This window comes from Pagrus pagrus, assembly GCF_965226575.1.
Source record: "Pagrus pagrus genome assembly, chromosome: 7".
Classification (NCBI taxonomy): domain Eukaryota; kingdom Metazoa; phylum Chordata; class Actinopteri; order Spariformes; family Sparidae; genus Pagrus; species Pagrus pagrus.
Window position 1 is genome coordinate 6572254 of NC_140191.1, and position 20814 is coordinate 6593067.

Genomic DNA, 20814 nt, shown 5'->3' on the forward strand with positions numbered 1-20814 from the left:
ATATTCACCAAAAATACAAATTCCACCCGAATCCAATGGGGACTGCTGTGTCTCGTTCAGCCAGTATAGGACCACGTTTGGGGGAAATTTTTAGTCAATCGGTCCAAAGACCTGGAAGCTATTGAAAAAATTGGCCGAGGTTTTCATGACAAATGGCCCACTGTCACTAAAATATTCACCAAAAATACAAATTCCACCCGAATCCAATGGGGACTGCTGTGTCTCGTTCAGCCAGTATAGGACCACGTTTGGGGGAAATTTTGAGTCAATCGGCCCAAAGACCTGGAAGCTATTGAAAAAATCGGCTGAAGTTTTCATGAAAAATGGCTGCTTTTCATTAAAATATTCACCAAAAATACAAATTCCACCCGAATCCAATGGGGACTGCTGTGTCTCGTTCAGCCAGTAGAGGACCACGTTTGGGGGAAATTTTGAGTCAATCGGTCCAAAGACCTGGAAGCTATTGAAAAAATCGGCCAAGGTTTTCATGAAAAATGGCCCCCTGTCACTAAAATATTCACCAAAAATACAAATTCCACCCGAATCCAATGGGGACTGCTGTGTCTCGTTCAGCCAGTAGAGGACCACGTTTGGGGGAAATTTTGAGTCAATCGGTCCAAAGACCTGGAAGCTATTGAAAAAATCGGCCAAGGTTTTCATGAAAAATGGCCACCTGTCACTAAAATATTCACCAAAAATACAAATTCCACCCGAATCCAATGGGGACTGCTGTGTCTCGTTCAGCCAGTATAGGACCACGTTTGGGGGAAATTTTGAGTCAATCGGTCCAAAGACCTGGAAGCTATTGAAAAAGTCGGCCAAGGTTTTCATGACAAATGGCCACCTGTCACTAAAATATTCACCAAAAATACAAATTCCACCCGAATCCAATGGGGACTGCTGTGTCTCGTTCAGCCAGTATAGGACCACGTTTGGGGGAAATTTTGAGTCAATCGGTCCAAAGACCTGGAAGCTATTGAAAAAATCGGCCAAGGTTTTCATGAAAAATGGCTGCTCTTCATTAAAATATTCACCAAAAATACAAATTCCACCCGAATCCAATGGGGACTGCTGTGTCTCGTTCAGCCAGTATAGGACCACGTTTGGGGGAAATTTTGAGTCAATCGGCCCAAAGACCTGGAAGCTATTGAAAAAATCGGCTGAAGTTTTCATGAAAAATGGCTGCTTTTCATTAAAATATTCACCAAAAATACAAATTCCACCCGAATCTAATGGGGACTGCTGTGTCTCGTTCAGCCAGTAGAGGACCACGTTTGGGGGAAATTTTGAGTCAATCGGTCCAAAGACCTGGAAGCTATTGAAAAAGTCGGCCAAGGTTTTCATGACAAATGGCCACCTGTCACTAAAATATTCACCAAAAATACAAATTCCACCCGAATCCAATGGGGACTGCTGTGTCTCGTTCAGCCAGTATAGGACCACGTTTGGGGGAAATTTTGAGTCAATCGGTCCAAAGACCTGGAAGCTATTGAAAAAATCGGCCAAGGTTTTCATGACAAATGGCCACCTGTCACTAAAATATTCACCAAAAATACAAATTCCACCCGAATCCAATGGGGACTGCTGTGTCTCGTTCAGCCAGTATAGGACCACGTTTGGGGGAAATTTTGAGTCAATCGGTCCAAAGACCTGGAAGCTATTGAAAAAATCGGCTGAAGTTTTCATGAAAAATGGCTGCTTTTCATTAAAATATTCACCAAAAATACAAATTCCACCCGAATCCAATGGGGACTGCTGTGTCTCGTTCAGCCAGTATAGGACCACGTTTGGGGGAAATTTTGAGTCAATCGGTCCAAAGACCTGGAAGCTATTGAAAAAATCGGCTGAAGTTTTCATGAAAAATGGCTGCTTTTCATTAAAATATTCACCAAAAATACAAATTCCACCCGAATCCAATGGGGACTGCTGTGTCTCGTTCAGCCAGTAGAGGACCACGTTTGGGGGAAATTTTGAGTCAATCGGTCCAAAGACCTGGAAGCTATTGAAAAAATCGGCCAAGGTTTTCATGAAAAATGGCTGCTCTTCATTAAAATATTCACCAAAAATACAAATTCCACCCGAATCCAATGGGGACTGCTGTGTCTCGTTCAGCCAGTATAGGACCACGTTTGGGGGAAATTTTGAGTCAATCGGTCCAAAGACCTGGAAGCTATTGAAAAAATCGGCCAAGGTTTTCATGACAAATGGCCCCCTGTCACTAAAATATTCACCAAAAATACAAATTCCACCCGAATCCAATGGGGACTGCTGTGTCTCGTTCAGCCAGTATAGGACCACGTTTGGGGGAAATTTTGAGTCAATCGGTCCAAAGACCTGGAAGCTATTGAAAAAATCGGCTGAAGTTTTCATGAAAAATGGCTGCTTTTCATTAAAATATTCACCAAAAATACAAATTCCACCCGAATCCAATGGGGACTGCTGTGTCTCGTTCAGCCAGTATAGGACCACGTTTGGGGGAAATTTTGAGTCAATCGGTCCAAAGACCTGGAAGCTATTGAAAAAATCGGCTGAAGTTTTCATGAAAAATGGCTGCTTTTCATTAAAATATTCACCAAAAATACAAATTCCACCCGAATCCAATGGGGACTGCTGTGTCTCGTTCAGCCAGTATAGGACCACGTTTGGGGGAAATTTTGAGTCAATCGGTCCAAAGACCTGGAAGCTATTGAAAAAGTCGGCCAAGGTTTTCATGACAAATGGCCACCTGTCACTAAAATATTCACCAAAAATACAAATTCCACCCGAATCCAATGGGGACTGCTGTGTCTCGTTCAGCCAGTACAGGACCACGTTTGGGGGAAATTTTGAGTCAATCGGTCCAAAGACCTGGAAGCTATTGAAAAAATCGGCCAAGGTTTTCATGAAAAATGGCTGCTCTTCATTAAAATATTCACCAAAAATACAAATTCCACCCGAATCTAATGGGGACTGCTGTGTCTCGTTCAGCCAGTAGAGGACCACGTTTGGGGGAAATTTTGAGTCAATCGGTCCAAAGACCTGGAAGCTATTGAAAAAATCGGCCAAGGTTTTCATGAAAAATGGCTGCTCTTAATTAAAATATTCACCAAAAATACAAATTCTACCCGAATCCAATGGGGACTGCTGTGTCTCGTTCAGCCAGTATAGGACCACGTTTGGGGGAAATTTTGAGTCAATCGGTCCAAAGACCTGGAAGCTATTGAAAAAATCGGCCGAGGTTTTCATGACAAATGGCCCCCTGTCACTAAAATATTCACCAAAAATACAAATTCCACCCGAATCCAATGGGGACTGCTGTGTCTCGTTCAGCCAGTATAGGACCACGTTTGGGGGAAATTTTGAGTCAATCGGTCCAAAGACCTGGAAGCTATTGAAAAAGTCGGCCAAGGTTTTCATGACAAATGGCCACCTGTCACTAAAATATTCACCAAAAATACAAATTCCACCCGAATCCAATGGGGACTGCTGTGTCTCGTTCAGCCAGTAGAGGACCACGTTTGGGGGAAATTTTGAGTCAATCGGTCCAAAGACCTGGAAGCTATTGAAAAAATCGGCCGAGGTTTTCATGACAAATGGCCCCCTGTCACTAAAATATTCACCAAAAATACAAATTCCACCCGAATCCAATGGGGACTGCTGTGTCTCGTTCAGCCAGTATAGGACCACGTTTGGGGGAAATTTTGAGTCAATCGGTCCAAAGACCTGGAAGCTATTGAAAAAATCGGCCAAGGTTTTCATGACAAATGGCCACCTGTCACTAAAATATTCACCAAAAATACAAATTCCACCCGAATCCAATGGGGACTGCTGTGTCTCGTTCAGCCAGTATAGGACCACGTTTGGGGGAAATTTTGAGTCAATCGGCCCAAAGACCTGGAAGCTATTGAAAAAATCGGCCGAGGTTTTCATGACAAATGGCCCACTGTCACTAAAATATTCACCAAAAATACAAATTCCACCCGAATCCAATGGGGACTGCTGTGTCTCGTTCAGCCAGTATAGGACCACGTTTGGGGGAAATTTTGAGTCAATCGGTCCAAAGACCTGGAAGCTATTGAAAAAGTCGGCCAAGGTTTTCATGACAAATGGCCACCTGTCACTAAAATATTCACCAAAAATACAAATTCCACCCGAATCCAATGGGGACTGCTGTGTCTCGTTCAGCCAGTACAGGACCACGTTTGGGGGAAATTTTGAGTCAATCGGTCCAAAGACCTGGAAGCTATTGAAAAAATCGGCCAAGGTTTTCATGAAAAATGGCTGCTCTTCATTAAAATATTCACCAAAAATACAAATTCCACCCGAATCTAATGGGGACTGCTGTGTCTCGTTCAGCCAGTAGAGGACCACGTTTGGGGGAAATTTTGAGTCAATCGGTCCAAAGACCTGGAAGCTATTGAAAAAATCGGCCAAGGTTTTCATGAAAAATGGCTGCTCTTAATTAAAATATTCACCAAAAATACAAATTCTACCCGAATCCAATGGGGACTGCTGTGTCTCGTTCAGCCAGTATAGGACCACGTTTGGGGGAAATTTTGAGTCAATCGGTCCAAAGACCTGGAAGCTATTGAAAAAATCGGCCGAGGTTTTCATGACAAATGGCCCCCTGTCACTAAAATATTCACCAAAAATACAAATTCCACCCGAATCCAATGGGGACTGCTGTGTCTCGTTCAGCCAGTATAGGACCACGTTTGGGGGAAATTTTGAGTCAATCGGTCCAAAGACCTGGAAGCTATTGAAAAAGTCGGCCAAGGTTTTCATGACAAATGGCCACCTGTCACTAAAATATTCACCAAAAATACAAATTCCACCCGAATCCAATGGGGACTGCTGTGTCTCGTTCAGCCAGTAGAGGACCACGTTTGGGGGAAATTTTGAGTCAATCGGTCCAAAGACCTGGAAGCTATTGAAAAAATCGGCCGAGGTTTTCATGACAAATGGCCCCCTGTCACTAAAATATTCACCAAAAATACAAATTCCACCCGAATCCAATGGGGACTGCTGTGTCTCGTTCAGCCAGTATAGGACCACGTTTGGGGGAAATTTTGAGTCAATCGGTCCAAAGACCTGGAAGCTATTGAAAAAATCGGCCAAGGTTTTCATGACAAATGGCCACCTGTCACTAAAATATTCACCAAAAATACAAATTCCACCCGAATCCAATGGGGACTGCTGTGTCTCGTTCAGCCAGTATAGGACCACGTTTGGGGGAAATTTTGAGTCAATCGGCCCAAAGACCTGGAAGCTATTGAAAAAATCGGCCGAGGTTTTCATGACAAATGGCCCACTGTCACTAAAATATTCACCAAAAATACAAATTCCACCCGAATCCAATGGGGACTGCTGTGTCTCGTTCAGACTCAAAATTTTTCATGAAAACCTTGGCCGATTTTTTCAATAGCTTCCAGGTCTTTGGACCGATTGACTCAAAATTTCCCCCAAACGTGGTCCTATACTGGCTGAACGAGACACAGCAGTCCCCATTGGATTCGGGTGGAATTTGTATTTTTGGTGAATATTTTAGTGACAGGGGGCCATTTTGAGTCAATCGGTCCAAAGACCTGGAAGCTATTGAAAAAATCGGCCAAGGTTTTCATGACAAATGGCCCACTGTCACTAAAATATTCACCAAAAATACAAATTCCACCCGAATCCAATGGGGACTGCTGTGTCTCGTTCAGCCAGTAGAGGACCACGTTTGGGGGAAATTTTGAGTCAATCGGTCCAAAGACCTGGAAGCTATTGAAAAAATCGGCAGAGGTTTTCATGAAAAATGGCCCCCTGTCACTAAAATATTCACCAAAAATCCAAATTCTACTAAAATCCATTAAAACCTGCTAACCTTTCTTGTGAAAATGGGAAAAAATCGGCCGACATTTTCTTAAAAAACTTTGACTCTTCTGGAAAATTTTCTTGAAATATAAAATTTTTATTAAAATCCAATAACATCTGCTGTGTCTCATTCAACCAGTAGCCTATAGGACCACATTTGTGATCAATTTCAAGTCAATCGGTCAAAACACCTGGAAGCTATTGAAAAAATCGGCCAATGTTTCCTTGAAAAATGGGTGATTTTTCTTTCAAATATTTATGTAAAATAGAAATAAAAACTGCTGTGTCTCATTGAACCTGTATAACAAGACATCTCGGCATTGATTTTGAGTCGATGGCTCAAATGACCTGGAAGCCATTGATAAAAACGGGGCGTGTAATCACTAAAAATGTTGATTTTTGTTTAAAGTAGTCATCAAAACACAAATTCCACTAATATTCAATAAAAAAGGTGTGTCTCATTCAACCACTAAAGGAAGACATTCCGCCATTGATTTTGAGTCAATCGGTCAAATGACCTGGAACCTATTGAAAAAAACAGCTGATGTTTTCATGAAAAATTATGATTTTGTTAAGGTGGGGTTTTCTGAAGACCTAAATGCAGAGATCAGAGGCAGGAAGTCAGAGAGTAAGGATTTTATTTTGCAACAGAGTTCTCTCTGAGGGAAATGCTGATGAGATGACCTGGCTGGCTGGCAGGCAGGCAGGCAGGCAGGCAGGGTTGGCTGGAGACATTGGGATGAACTCAGGTGAGCAGGTGGAGCAGGAAGCAGAACGGAAAGGCGCTGGAGGTTCTGCAGACCAGTCAAACAAAGACACGTGCATATGCACAAAAAGAGGAGTGTATAGGAAGACATTTCAGCATTGATTTTGAGTCAATGGGTAACATGACCTGGAAGCTATTGAAAACAATAGGAATTTTTTTATTACAAATTTGAATAAAATTCAAAAAAAGCACGAAAATCCAATGTCAAGGATGACATTTTGGCTTGATTCAAAGTGAATGGGTCACATGACCTGGAAGCCATTGAAAGAAATGTTGACTATTTACTGAACCTAGTGACAAAAATGCTGATTTTTATTAAAAAATATTAATAAAAATCATAAAAAGCATTCAAATCCAATACAACGAGGTGTGTCACATTCAACCAGTCAATGACGAAATTTCGGCTTGATTTAGAGTGAATGGATCACATGACCTGGAAGCTGTTGAAAGAAATGCAGAAACGTTTATTTTTGATTTAAAAAAAATACTAATACAAATCTAAAACTTTAACTGACGAACGATAGATGGCAGCAGCTCGTCAACTAAACTCTACCGAGTGGACGTACCAACGAAGAAGAAGTAGCAACAAAGATGGCGGAGAAGAGCTGTACGGACCAAACTGGGGATGCCAACGTAGATGAAAATGCTCCTCCTGGAGGATCTATGATGGTGGTCACCGTCAAAACACCTAACGGAAAAGAAGAAATCACGATTTCAGAGGATTCTTCTGTCGCTCAGGTGCGTTTACTGACCCTTTTTTCAGCATCTTCTGGCAGCGGAAATCATGCTACGTTCAAGAAGCGTCCGCTCGCAAAGTTTAGGGGAAAGGTCGAAACGCCGATTTCTTACAGTTGTCCGACAGCGGATTGTATTATCAATGGTATTTTCGTAGTGACATGGTTGTCTACTGTCCGTCCGCAATAATAAAATGTGTGCCCGATGTGAGACCATCGTTTCTGTCCATTATTTCCGAAGTCAGTAGACACCTGTGTGACCACGGAAGTTAGCTTATCGGAGCTAACGTTAGCTTCGCAGCTGTGGAACAAGGACATTTAAATTCGACACTGACGTTAACTAATTGCTTAATTCTGACGTTAAACCGCAGTGAAATTACTGTTTGTTCAGTTTGGCCCAAAGCGATAACAACATAACGTTATCTTCCATTATGTGTCCACCGTTCAGAGTGACAGGTCTCTGATAGTTGAACTGGGTGGGGTGAAGTTGACCAACATTACTAAGCAAATCGAAGTGCCGATAATGATCAGCCACTCTTTGATACTTATCTGCGAAACTATCTGCTGACCTATTTACTTTTACCCTGTTAACCGACCAGCTCCGCCTGTACATTAACCTGATCGGGGGCCTTGAAGACTAAATGTCGTGCCTGGCCTCGGCTGCTTGCCTCTGAAAAGCCCCCTCACAAGTCCACACTGTAGTTTCATTATATTTTGCATGGGGACTGAAACTAACCAGTCTCCTACCTTCACTGTATCTGACTGTGCTGTTTGTCACTGGTCTTTTACAGTAATGAAATGTAAGTAAGTATGATAATATTTAGGTACTTGTACTTTACTTGAGTATTTCCATTTTCTGCTACTTTATACTTCCACTTCACTATATTTTGGAGGCAAATATTGTGCTTTATTCTCATTTTCTTTCCATGATTTTATATACTAATTACTTTGCAGATTACATGCAGCATCAGAGCCAAAGTAGCACATTTTAAAATATTTTACCAACAGTTGGATTTTAAAAGAACATTGATTCTGATCATAAGAAAAATGCTCATTATCTGATCTGATAATTGGCCAGCCAGATAGTCAGTGTACCCCAGTATGCAGCAGTGATGTACTGTAACTAAGCATATCTACTCAAGTACAGTACCTAAGTACAATTTTGAGGTACTTTTACTTTACTTGAGTACCTCCTACTTTATACCTGGACTTTACACTTACACTACACTTATTTGATAACTTTAGTTACTAGTTACTTTGCAGATTACATGCTGCATCAGAGCCAAGCACATTTTAAATTGATTTATTCACACTGATCTGTAATATAATCAGACAAAGGCAAAAAAATTGGATCTGATAATGGGACAGACCAATAATCAGTTGACCAAGAGTATTATAACATACATGTAAATATGTATAATTTTACTTTTACTTGTGCTTTTGATTACTTGTGCTTTTGGTACAAAGTACCGTATCGCCGGTAAATTTGTTTCCGAACTTAAATACATTTAATATTAAATACTTTACCATTCGTACGGTGACTTTCACTTTTACCAAAGTAATAATTTATCATGATATCTTTACTTTTACTCAAGTATGACTTTTTGTTACTTTTTATAACACTGGGAATTTGATCAAATCCAGCTTTATTTAAGAAAATGCACCATATGCATACTGCAGAAACTGAGATAAGTAAGGTTTTAAAACCTACTACTCAAATTACCAAAAACCCCCGCTGGTACACAGTGAACCTTTATCTTTTGGGCATCTCTGGACAGCGGTGGTAGCCGCAAAATTGGTTGCGTGTTAGTGTTACTACAAATATTTCAAGTTAGGTCGAGTTTCATGTCAGTCAGGACATCATTTTTGGTGAAATTATAATAAAGCGCCACTTCAACCAAAAAAAACTTTACCTTTTCATTCCCTTAAGGGTCATTGTAACTGGTAATAATAATTATTGTGTAATACTGTGATAGAGTTACACCATGATATTTTCTAAGACGGTTATCGTACAGTGAAAATCTCATACCGCTGTAACCCTACTCTGGGCAGTTGTTAATCTGCCTTTGCTCTTGTCTCATTTGTCCAGTTTAAACAGGAGGTGTCCAAAAAGTTCCAGGCCAGTCTGGACCAGCTGGTGTTGATATTTGCCGGAAAGATTCTGAAGGACGGTGACACTTTAAACCAGCATGGTATCAAAGACGGGTTGACTATTCATCTTGTTATCAAGACTTCCCCGAAGTAAGTACAATTCATGTGATGTGTGTAGGTTAAGAGGCAAAGGTCAAATCCTGTGAGAGTCTTAATTGATGTTTTCTCTCTAAAGATCAACAGGTAGCAGTTCATCTCAGGCCAGTTCCAGTTCTGCAGCGCCTCAGAGTACCAGCAGCAGCAGCAGCTCCAGTGCCACTGTAGCAGACAGAACAGGAGATGGCACGAGTCAGACACCAACACAGCCTGCTAATGCAATGAGTACGGATGTAAACAGTTTTTAATTTAGTTGTTTTTTTGTACTGCAGTGAGTTTGATTTTTCTGATTCTGATCGCACATATTATGGATGTGGAATTATTGCCAAGAGGGACAGTCAGCAAAAGATGGATATACCAATCAGTCACCAATTAAAAATAATTAATTTGGTTGAGAGCACATGCATTTGGAATGACCAACACACTTAAATTATATAGTAAAATATCTTTTAAAAAAACTTTTCGGTCAACACATACTTGGGAACTAATCTCCATCTTTACTCCTTCCCTCCTCTTCAGGTGGGCTCGGTGGACTCGGTGGGCTCGGTGGACTCGGTGGACTCGCTGGACTCGGTGGACTTGGTGGACTTGGTGGACTGGGTGGACTGGGTGACCTGTCTGGTCTGTTAGGTCAGGGCATGCGCTCATCCAACTTCATGGAGATGCAGCAGCAGGTGCAGAGTCAGCTGATGTCTGATCCGCAGATGCTGTCGCAGGTCATGGGGAACCCGCTGGTCCAGAACATGATGTCCAACCCAGACCTGATGAGACAGATGTTTGCGGGCAATCCCCAGATGCAGCAGCTCATGGACCAGAACCCGGACATCTCCCGCATGTTCAACAACCCTGAGCTCATGAGACAGGTCAGTGCAAAGTCTTCAAGGGTGTCAATCCCAAAGAGCTGGCACTGATAGATATCTACTTACCAAGTGAAAGTCTTGTGCTATAAGTTGCAATAGTTTGGCAGAACCCGTAGGCTGGAGATAAACTCGCTTTTGAATCACACGTTCCTGTAGACAACCGGCTGCGTCATGAACGTTTTTTTTTTTCAAATATTTGCCTCTTTACTGCGCATGTTATTGAAGGATACCACTAGATGGCACACATTAACTTGGTGCCCCCCTTGTAGTCCCTGCTGCTGACGTGTTCACTGACTCCCCACCCTGTCAAATCCCCATACTGGCACTACACTGTTTCTGATGTTCATGTCCATATTGCATCTTGAGTACATGCACAACTGACTCTCTACAATCTATGTTGTGATACAAGTGTTCCCCAAAACAAAGTTACAGATATTATACAATACAGCAAGTCAAAAAGGAGTGCATTTAAAAATAAAGGGTTGAAAGATACATAGTATGATGGTTACATTTGGAAACCAGTTGATAAAACCACAAATACCCTGAGTGTTGAGAAAATGTTATATGGCTAAGCAGAGATAACAAGTGCCTAAAATCGTTAGTCAGGCCAAAAGACAGGTAAAGTCTGTGGGCTGCAGCTTTTCTTACGTGTTTTTGATCAGTTGTTTAGTCAGTAGTAAAATGTCAGATAATGGTGAAAGTTACCCTCCATATTTTCCCAGATTCCATGGTGATGTCTTCAGATCAGTAAAGATATGTAAGGGAGTTTGCAACTATGTTCTTTACACCACAGTTATCCTATCCCTTACATCAGCCACTCCTTTTCAGCTTTCACCTTCTCTGCCTGGATTTATGTTCTGACGCAGCAGTTACTTGTTCACTGGCCATTGTAAGGACCCAAAATTATTGGTTTTGTCTCTTCTCCTGCTGGGATTTTGAGGCCGGCTGTCCCTGGCCATTTGCTTGCACCTGTCAGCGATGTAGAAAATGTTGTTATTTTTCTATAATTTGCTGACTGTGAGTTGCCAACAATGTCCCAGCAAGCTTGAGGATCCATGCTGACGTCCATCATTCCAGTCAGAAGGTTGCCTCTTGCTTCTGCTTGTGTTTTTGTTACTTGAATCCTCTTTTCCCTCGAGAGACCGTGGAGTTGGTAAGGTATCCAGTAATGAGGCAAGAGATGATGTGTTACCAGGACTGGGCGCCCAGTAACCCTGAGAGCATCCTCTGGGTTTCCACTGCTCTATGGAGAATTTATAAGGACTATCTAAATTGGTATCTTGCGTTCACAAGATAAAGAGAGTAACAGAGTTTATTTTTGTGATATTTGTCTTTGCAGATGCAGAATCCTGACACGCTGTCAATGTTGACCAACCCCAGAGTCATGCAGGCCCTCACACAGATCCAGCAGGGCCTGCAGACGTTACAGACAGAAGCCCCGGGATTCATGTCCAGGTACCAACTATCTGCTCTCAATCAAACATTTTAACCTGTGTAATCTGGCGGTCCACTCAAAATTAATCAGAATTTCTTCAGTTGTGCAAAGAAAAGGATACAAACGCTGAGAATAAGCCATTCAAATTTTGGATGTACTATTTTTCAAAGTGTTAAAAGGAGCAGTTAACGAGATGTGAGGAATCTACCCATTTCACCAGAACAACTCACAAAGAAGAGCTGTAAAAAAGAACTGCATCCCTCCCTAATTCACATATCTTGTATCTGTTATGATGCTTGTATATATTTTGTTGAAGGCTAATCCATTGAAAGAAACAGAATATCTGTATGAAATATGTTCAACTGTTGTCAAGTGTTAGTTCTGCTCAATTGAAGTCACAATATATTTAGCTAAAGTTCTCATGAATTACTAAAGTTGGTCTGAATTTTTGACATCATCATTTCTTCCCGCTCTCTAGATCTCCTGGAGGTCTCACAGTTCCTCCAGCCACCGGGGGAAGCGTCCCTCCAGTGAACCCTCCCCCCACTGCCACGGCAACACAATCCAGTCCCTCTCAGCAACAGCTCATGCAGCAGATGTTACAGATGTTTGCAGGCGGCGGCCCATCAGTATGTTTCATCTCATTGCTTTAATTTGTGAATTTTTGTTTTTAATTTTTGTCAAAGTCAAAGCAACAATTCAACAGGTCTAACTCCTTTCACAACAAGACTAGCAGAATGTATAATAACTTTGCTGAGGTTGTTTTTCATTGAGACCATAAGATGATTTGATGCTATTTGTTTGGCATTATAGATGAATGTGGCTTTTAACTCTCGCTGCTTTAAATAACATTCATGTGATGATATAGCTAAACTAGAAAAGGCAACATTTTCTGAAGAAATTTTAAAAGGTTTCAGAAGTTGCGGTCAGCATCAGCTGGTTTATAAAAATCTTCTTCACTCACCAAAAAGAGCTCCACCTCTGTACAAAATCAGTTTCTAAACTCATTCGTTGTCTCTCTCCTCACAGCTTCAGACACCGGAGGTTCGTTTCCAGCAGCAGCTCGACCAGCTCAACGCCATGGGCTTCATTAACCGTGAAGCCAACCTGCAGGCCCTTATCGCCACGGGAGGGGATGTCAACGCCGCCATTGAGAGACTGCTGGCCTAACTCACTCGGTTCATTCTGCAGTTGAGGGTGGAGGACTGGTGGAAGTGGGGACTGGCATGGAAGATTTTTAAAAGGATAAAAACAAACACAGTCCTGAGTCTGACCTGACACCCAGATAGACTCAGTTGTATTCTAGTCATTTGTAATCTCTTCTCCTGATCTGTAACTCGTAGGAAGAATGAACAGGGAGGTAGAGGAAGAACGTTTCTATCAGAATTTGTTCAATGCGACTATGAACTGACATTACGACTCTCACTGCCACGACCACTGAGCTACTCCTGTCAGTGCAGCCGGAGATGATTTCTGACATGCCAAGGGCTCATTCACTGGATGTCTACATGATGTTACCAAGAAATTAACTTTTAGTAGTTACTTATTTTCACATTATTTAATTCTAACAGACTGTGTTCAGGTAGTAAGATAAAGAGGTGTTGTTGCAGTAGGTTGGGTGGTTGTCTTCTACACTCTCTATCTGGAGAACCAACTTCTTTTTACATGTTTTTTTTTTTCTTCATCTTTTTGCCTGGTTGACTGGTATTTATTTAAGTTATCTCCTCATTTAAATTTTCTTACTCTGACAGCTTCTGGACCCGTTCTGTGTCCCCACCAAAACTGTACTGAATCTTGTTGGTGTGACATTGCTGCCTAAATGTTTTAAGAGGAAGTGAAAGCAAAAGTTTTCAGGTTGTAGGACCAAGACGATAATGTGTGTGTGGATGACAGCAGGACAGTGTGACATCGTACAGAGTGAGAGTTTAGAGACTTTTCATATAGTAGATATCCCATTAATTAATTAATTAATTAATTAATTAATTACTAACATCAGATTTTCATTCACAGAATTAGCAGAAACGGTTGTTTCCATCTGACTGTTTTGATCTATAAATTGTTCTACAATGGAAGTCCCAGCATAAAAATATATCCTTAAAGATGACGCATTTATAGAAGATTTTATTCATATCAGCCGCCCCTCATACAGACCATGTTGTTCAAGTTGATTTCCTGTCTACTAACAGTGTAAAAGTAAATAAACTTGGACCCATTTGGATTCTTTGTTCTAAACTATAAAATTATCTCTATGAAGTGACCCTGTGATTAATTAACCATTATTGTTTCTAAAAGTGATCAGATATATCAAACCCCTTTTACAATAACACTGTTATGAATTTACATACAAGCAATGTAGTGTCTGAACACCATGTTGGGTTCTGCAGTATGTTGTAAAATGACCTGTGAAATCTATTGTTGTATATCTGAATATGAACAGATAAGTAGCCAAAAAAAAAAGAAAAATGTTTTTTTAATCTAATAAATTATTTGCAATTTGTGTCTTGTCTATTCTAAATATGTGTGAATGTGAATAATTTACGTTGGCTAGCTGTGTAATGTTTAATTTAAACCTTAATCGAAAATTTCCTTTTCACAAATATTATTCAAGGAACTGTATAGTCTGTACTGTGCCTTTATCAAATGTAAGTTCACAACTCTTTTAAATATTAAAGAGTAAAATTATCTATTTGTTGTTATTGCTCCTTTTTTAATTGTATTTTCTTTTGTCTTTCAGTGTAAAATGTAATCTGAGGCTGAATAACTTGTACTATAAATATTAAAGGGCCACTGTGTAGTTGTGGAGACGAAATTCAAACTCAGAAGTGTAATATTTACAATATTAATGAAGCTAATAATGCAAACACATAAATCTTTGTTTTTGAACAAGCTGTTCTCAGAGGGACACAAGGTCCCCAGAACACTGAGGCTAGAAAGGTGGCAGGGTCCGCCAAATATAAACAAAGTAAAACAGTTTGAAACTGTTGTTCTTTTAAGGTCAGTCGTGAAAACTAAGAGTTTGTTTAGGCATAGAAAAATGAAGATCTTTCTCTTATGATTAAAATGTCTTCCAAAACTACAGAGTGCACCTTTAATATGAAATTTAGAGGATGAAACCTGATAACTCAGCACTTGTCTTAAGTAAATATAATGCACATTTATCCAAACATAATAAATATGAAGGTGAATCAGAATATAAAAACGTTATCCTTTCATCAACCGAGTTTTTCAGGATGAGCTCGATGCCTACAATTCCCACAATGCCTTGAGAAGGCAGCCGGAAAGGGAAGTAAACATACGCTCGTCACCTGACTTGACTGTTTGTTGATGAGTAGTTTTTGACAGTTTTAAGGCTGTTGCTTAGTCGTTTAACAATCGTTTTTTTTTACATCATTAATCGTTAATTAGTAAGTAGTAATGTTACGACCGAAGGCGCTGACGCAGGTCCTCAGCCAGGCGAACACAAACGGAGTCCAAAGCACACTGTGAGTACATTCAGCTAGCTAGCAGCACGCTAGCGAGATGCTACTTGGGTCAGGAGCTAGTGTGTTTGTTGACTAATATCATACAGTTTGTTGTTGTAGCTGTTACAACGGTGAGTTTTTTGACATATGAGGAAAAGTAAAGAAACTGTGAAATATCAGAAGTAACAGATAATCAAGCTGCTGAATGCTGCGGTGACGTTACAGGTAGGCTAATAACAATAACATCAAACATCTCTTACAGTGACTGCTAATGACAATAAGACATTAACATGCTGTTGCAACTCTTAAATCCTTAATAATCTGACATTTAGAGCTGTTACTAATGAACGTTAATTTATTATCACTGTCGAAATCTGCCAAATATTGCAACCTTTGAGTATTAAATGTCAGAAAGTTCTGGAAAAATGCACTTTATATTTTTCTGTAGTTTCCCTGATTTATCCAACCAATAGTCCAATCTAGGAAAGTTTCATGTTAATTTAAGTACAAGTAAATTTTAATAAAAAAATAAATACCAAAAGATATTCTATACAAACTGATATAAGTACAAGTAAAGGCAAATAATAAAAAATAAAAAAATCCAACATGTTTTCTTCGTCAGAGCTCCAAACAACAGACAACACAGCTGTGGCCTCACCTTACTTCACTATGATTAGATTGGTACTCATGTGCTCCACTACATCTCTGGCCTTAGCTGTAGATATTTCCAACAATGTCAGAGATAGCTTAAGTAAATCCATGTGTTGACAGCGTATTGTAAAATCATTTCAGTTGTTCATCTGCTGGATGCTGAAACATTCAACATTATATTTTCCGCAGCTTACTGAATAATGAAGGTTCTCTTCTTGCTTACTCCGGTTACGGAGACACTGACGCACGAGTGACAGCCGCCATCGCCAGCAACATCTGGGCGGCCTACGACAAGAACGGCCACCAAGCCTTTAACGAAGACAAACTCAAATTCATACTCATGGACTGTATGGTAAGAAGTGCAGGTCGTCCAAAGCCGCTGCAGTTGTCTTTCAGTTATGAAATGGGGGACAGTTTCGTCACTTTCTCTCTCATTTTTTCTCGCAGGAAGGAAGGGTGGCCATCACCCGTGTAGCCAACCTACTACTGTGTATGTACGCCAAAGAGACAGTGGGCTTTGGAATGCTTAAAGCCAAGGTGAGAGTTTTAACTTCTCATTCCAGTGTCCTGCTTTCACCTGAATGGTATTTTACACATTAGCTGCAGTTTGCTGTACTCGCCGAGGTCATCTGTATATTCTGAGTTAGACCACCTTTTCAAGCTTTGCTGAAGGTCCCTGACCTCCACCATGTTATCGTCAACAAAGAATGAATTTGGCATTTACCAGAGTTAATAAGATGACAAAAGCCACCTTTCACTACTGGAATGGATCTGAGTGTAATTTATTCAGTCAAGGTTGGCGACGCACTGCTAGCTGCTGTTTGTATATAGATTTTGACTTTTTCAGACAGCAGATCAGTTTTAAATATTATATGAGAGGAACGTGAATTATTGAGTTTACATGAAACAACAAGTGAATAGGATAGAGAAAAATATGCAGGCGACAGCTTCTTATTATTCTATATTCTTATTCTTTGCGAGCCTCAAATCTCCAACACACTTTATGATCAATTTAAGCAAGGTCTTCTCCCATCATTTTACATGCAGGTACGGTTTCATAATGTTTCTGCAGCATGGATAATTTAATTCGCAGCTGTTTCACTTTGGCAGAATGTCTTGATTAATTTACATTCACAGGGTACATCTTGATGAGTCTGTAAGTAGGTAAACATTGAATTTAATTGCCCATGTAATGTGTGGGAATCCCCCAAGCATTCAAGACAGAATATTTAAGTCACAGTTTGAATGACTGACTGAAAGAATAACAGCGTTCACACCTTTTGCTCGTTGATGTGGTTGATTTCAGTTAAATTTTGCATGCGATTGAGAAGCTTCAACCCAGCTGGCATTGTGATATACTGACTCAATCCCAAATGGCTGTTTGAAAATTACTTGAAGTGGACACAACTGCATTCAACTATACAGAAGTACCAGTTTACTTTACTGAGGCTGTAACTAACAATTTCTTTCTGTTGATTATTTTCTCAATTAATCATTTGGTTTATAAAACATCATATTTCACAATTTGTAGGGACTAAGATGATTTCATCAGATATCTTGTTTTGTCTGATGAAACATTTACTCTGATGTAAGACAAGGAAAAGCAGCAAATACTCACATTTGGGAATCTAAAAGGAAAAAATATTTGGCATTTTTGCTTAAAAAAATGACTGAAATTAGTTGCCAGTGACATATTAGCACATGAGGCAATGGCTCAGACTGATCCATTCACTTTGAATACAGCCTTTGTTGACACTGCTGTGTGTGTGATGTGTTTGTAGGCAGAAGCTCTGGTGCAGTACCTGGAGGAACCATTAACCCAAGTGGCAGCATCATAGTGGAAACCTGATCGAAGCTGTGCCTAGAAAAAAAACACATCCTATGATCCAGGTCATTATGGACAACCGTAACATTCTGTGTACATGCATATATCTATGTGTGAGTGAGTTAGTGTGTGGGGCGGGGGAGTCTGTATTTATAATCATGGTGTTGAAACTAATAACTCGTATGAGTTTTTAACTGTTTGCCCTCCCTTATGACTCATCTAATGGTCTGTTATGAAAGTCCACTTAATTTGTCAGCAGGTAGTCTGAGTGTTCAACTGCTGAAATGATTCCATTATCAACCGGTCCCACGGATGATTCATTCATTTGCAATTTTAGTTCAGGCATGCCGTGAAGAGCTAAGCAGAAAATTGAACATTTTGAATCCAATCAGAGGAGTAAAATGCATTAAATACAAAGGATTAGGGAAACCTTGATAAGAATGTCTGCCTGATTAAAATGCATTATGTTTATTTGCTATGTTTTCTTTCTAAGCTGTCAAATAAACCATTTTTGGACAAATACTCACTCACTTATTTTGTGATTTTATTCTGAACTGAGTGCTGGGTGTGACATAAATTGGCTTAAAGATAGAGATGACGCATGGATTAGTTAAAAGCTATTAATATCAGGTTTACAGAGATCAGTATTCTCTGATGCACATATAATTACATAGAAAGGCCCCTAAAGAAAGCTTGAAATAATGTCTTAAACCAATATGAAGCTGAATTATAAGCTTTTTACATGGCTTAGTATTGTTATTAATGGCTTGAGGTACATACAGAAAAAAGAGCCAGAAACCCTTGTATTATTATTTTCTTCTTCTTGAAAAATAAAGATTCTGATTTTCACTATTCTCACATTTCCATGATGCTGTTGAAAGTATTAACAAGTATTCATTTCTCGAGTCATTAAAGCATGTCTTTAACTTTTATGATGTGATAAAACTCCAATTTTGCATCCTTAGCTCACTGAAATTTTCCTTTAGATAATCACAGATATACTTTTCTAATCATATCAGTCTTTGGACACACTCCTTGCTCCCTCACTCACCTCAAACGTGAAATGAATTCAGAAAAAAATCATTTAAGTCGTGTAATGATTGGAAAACTGAAGAAGAAAACCATTCCAAGTGCAGTTCAATCAGCATTGCACAAAGTTGTTTTTTTTTTTTACTTCAGTTTAAATCAGTTGAAGATTTAAATCAGACTGATTAAAACCAGATTTTCCCTTCCAGTGTGTTACATGCTGCATGTCAGTGTGGGCAATAATGGAAGACATTTTGATGACTTGCTAAAATATTTGATAGGAGCCACAAATTTAAAAGTGAAGAGTTTTCTTATTTAACATTCTGAGTCAGACAGTCTGAGGTGCAAGTTAACCATTTTAATAAAGGCCTATTAATATGTTGTTATGGTGCATTTATGACTATGAGTGAACTTAAGGACGTGTCCTCGAGCCCATGTAGTAATATCCTTTATCCAGTCATGTGTATCACAAAGTGTTGAACCTTGCCCTATTCTTACTTGTGAGCGACTGAACCTTGCGGGGATGCCCCTTTCATACCCATTCATGACACTATCACCTGTTGCCAATGAGCTTGTTTACCTGCGAAATGTTCCAAACAGGTGTTCAACAACTTTCCCAGTCTTCTGTTGCTCCTGTCCCAAAATGTTTGAAATGTGTTTTTATGTTTTACATAGCGTCTTCACTTTTTTGGAAATCAGGGTTGTAGCCTAATATGTTGAATACAACATTTACGACAGTTTTAGTAACCTTGACCTCTTCGGCAACGAGAAACTGGAGAAACATGACAGATGTCCGATCATATAAATAGAAATATCCGGTCTCAAAATAAAATACAACTGCTTTTTTTGACAGTGCATTGACAGAGATGTTACTCAAATGTCCAGTTACACTAAATGTACAGGACCTAGTCTTTGTGACTACAAAAGATCCAATGGGAAAAACAGATCTGGATTTACAAAAGGAATTTATTCAAACTTAAAGCGACATTATGTAACTTTTGTTTATCTTAAAATAACAGCTTCAAAGTCATGTTGATGGTACAGTGTCCTGTAATAGGGTGAATGGTTTCTGTCTCAGCCACTCCTCCCCCCATCTCTTGTTTCTGCACTATGTAACTTCAGTGAGAGGGAAGAATCACAGCGTTGCACACGTTTACTTCAACATACAAGTTTTCTACACATAATTTTGTTATGATGTAATGAGTTTCGATTGTAGTAAGCACCTACATTACATCTGAGAAATTGTTACAGACCTGCGATTTATATTTACAACAGTGGTGTCACACTCAGAAAATGTGGGGGGCGCAAAAGAGCACAAAATGCCACACTCTATATAATGTTGCTTTCAGTAAAGATGTGTTAAAATATTACTTTTGTAACAGTGAAAGTCATCCATACGAATAGTATTTAAGTAAAAGTTGTAAAGTATATCAGAAAAGGTATATCAGAAGATTTAAATACTCAAATAAAGTACAAACACCTTGAAATTGAACCTGTGTAGTACCTGAGCTCATTAGTTGTTACTGGCGGAGGGGAAGACAAATGTAAATGTGTGCAGTTTGCAGTAAAATCAGCATGAATGGTGTAATTTTCTCTGATATTCGAGCAGCTTAAGAGGAGACTGATACAAAACAAAGGTCACCAAAAAACGTTATGTTGCAATATTATAGAAATATTATGTAAACTCTGTTTCATTCTGGGTTTCACCATGTAGTGGTGAAGCAAGAAGACTTGCTTCCTGCTTCCTGCATGCAGTAATTTCATTGTTCCAGCAGGAGGCGCCTGACAGGCCCCGTCAGCTGTACCTGCCAGTCGCCCCACCTGTCCAACCTGCCCTGCACTGTATCCATAACTTGGACACACCTCCACTGCTGCCCCACCGCTCCCTGACACAAGCCCCGCCTGCTGCAGCACAGCAACCTGGATACACTCTGCATGTCTTGTTCAAACAAGCCAGCTTTCTATTAACTCAGA

General features: G+C 39.9%; 2 protein-coding genes across 2 annotated transcripts; both read left to right on the forward strand.

The window, feature by feature from the left end:
- Positions 1 to 7130: 7130 nt before the first annotated feature.
- On the forward strand, positions 7131 to 14561 carry LOC311259396 (uncharacterized protein). The gene is made up of 7 exons (XM_084356539.1): positions 7131 to 7339; positions 9425 to 9576; positions 9662 to 9807; positions 10102 to 10445; positions 11782 to 11897; positions 12356 to 12506; positions 12907 to 14561. Exons 1-7 carry the CDS (start codon positions 7193 to 7195, stop codon positions 13045 to 13047), a joined length of 1197 nt encoding a protein of 398 aa, XP_084212665.1. The 5' UTR covers positions 7131 to 7192; the 3' UTR covers positions 13048 to 14561.
- A 586-nt stretch (positions 14562 to 15147) lies between these two features.
- On the forward strand, positions 15148 to 18336 carry lamtor2 (late endosomal/lysosomal adaptor, MAPK and MTOR activator 2). The gene is made up of 4 exons (XM_084356315.1): positions 15148 to 15359; positions 16179 to 16341; positions 16437 to 16526; positions 17771 to 18336. The coding sequence occupies exons 1-4, from the start codon at positions 15292 to 15294 to the stop codon at positions 17825 to 17827; spliced, it is 378 nt and encodes a 125-aa protein (XP_084212441.1). The 5' UTR covers positions 15148 to 15291; the 3' UTR covers positions 17828 to 18336.
- The last annotated feature ends 2478 nt before the right edge of the window (positions 18337 to 20814 follow it).

What these genes read in the sequence shown, in the direction of transcription:
- lamtor2 (XM_084356315.1), top strand. Translation starts at nt 15,292, where the DNA reads ATGTTACGACCGAAGGCGCTGACGCAGGTCCTCAGCCAGGCGAACACA. An exon ending in TCATACTCATGGACTGTATG is followed by an intron (nt 16,342 to 16,436) that starts GTAAGAAGTGCA and finishes TTTTTCTCGCAG; the next exon opens with GAAGGAAGGGTGGCCATCAC. An exon ending in TTGGAATGCTTAAAGCCAAG is followed by an intron (nt 16,527 to 17,770) that starts GTGAGAGTTTTA and finishes ATGTGTTTGTAG; the next exon opens with GCAGAAGCTCTGGTGCAGTA.
- LOC311259396 (XM_084356539.1), top strand. Translation starts at nt 7,193, where the DNA reads ATGGCGGAGAAGAGCTGTACGGACCAAACTGGGGATGCCAACGTAGAT. An exon ending in GTTATCAAGACTTCCCCGAA is followed by an intron (nt 9,577 to 9,661) that starts GTAAGTACAATT and finishes TTCTCTCTAAAG; the next exon opens with ATCAACAGGTAGCAGTTCAT. An exon ending in ACCCTGAGCTCATGAGACAG is followed by an intron (nt 10,446 to 11,781) that starts GTCAGTGCAAAG and finishes TTGTCTTTGCAG; the next exon opens with ATGCAGAATCCTGACACGCT.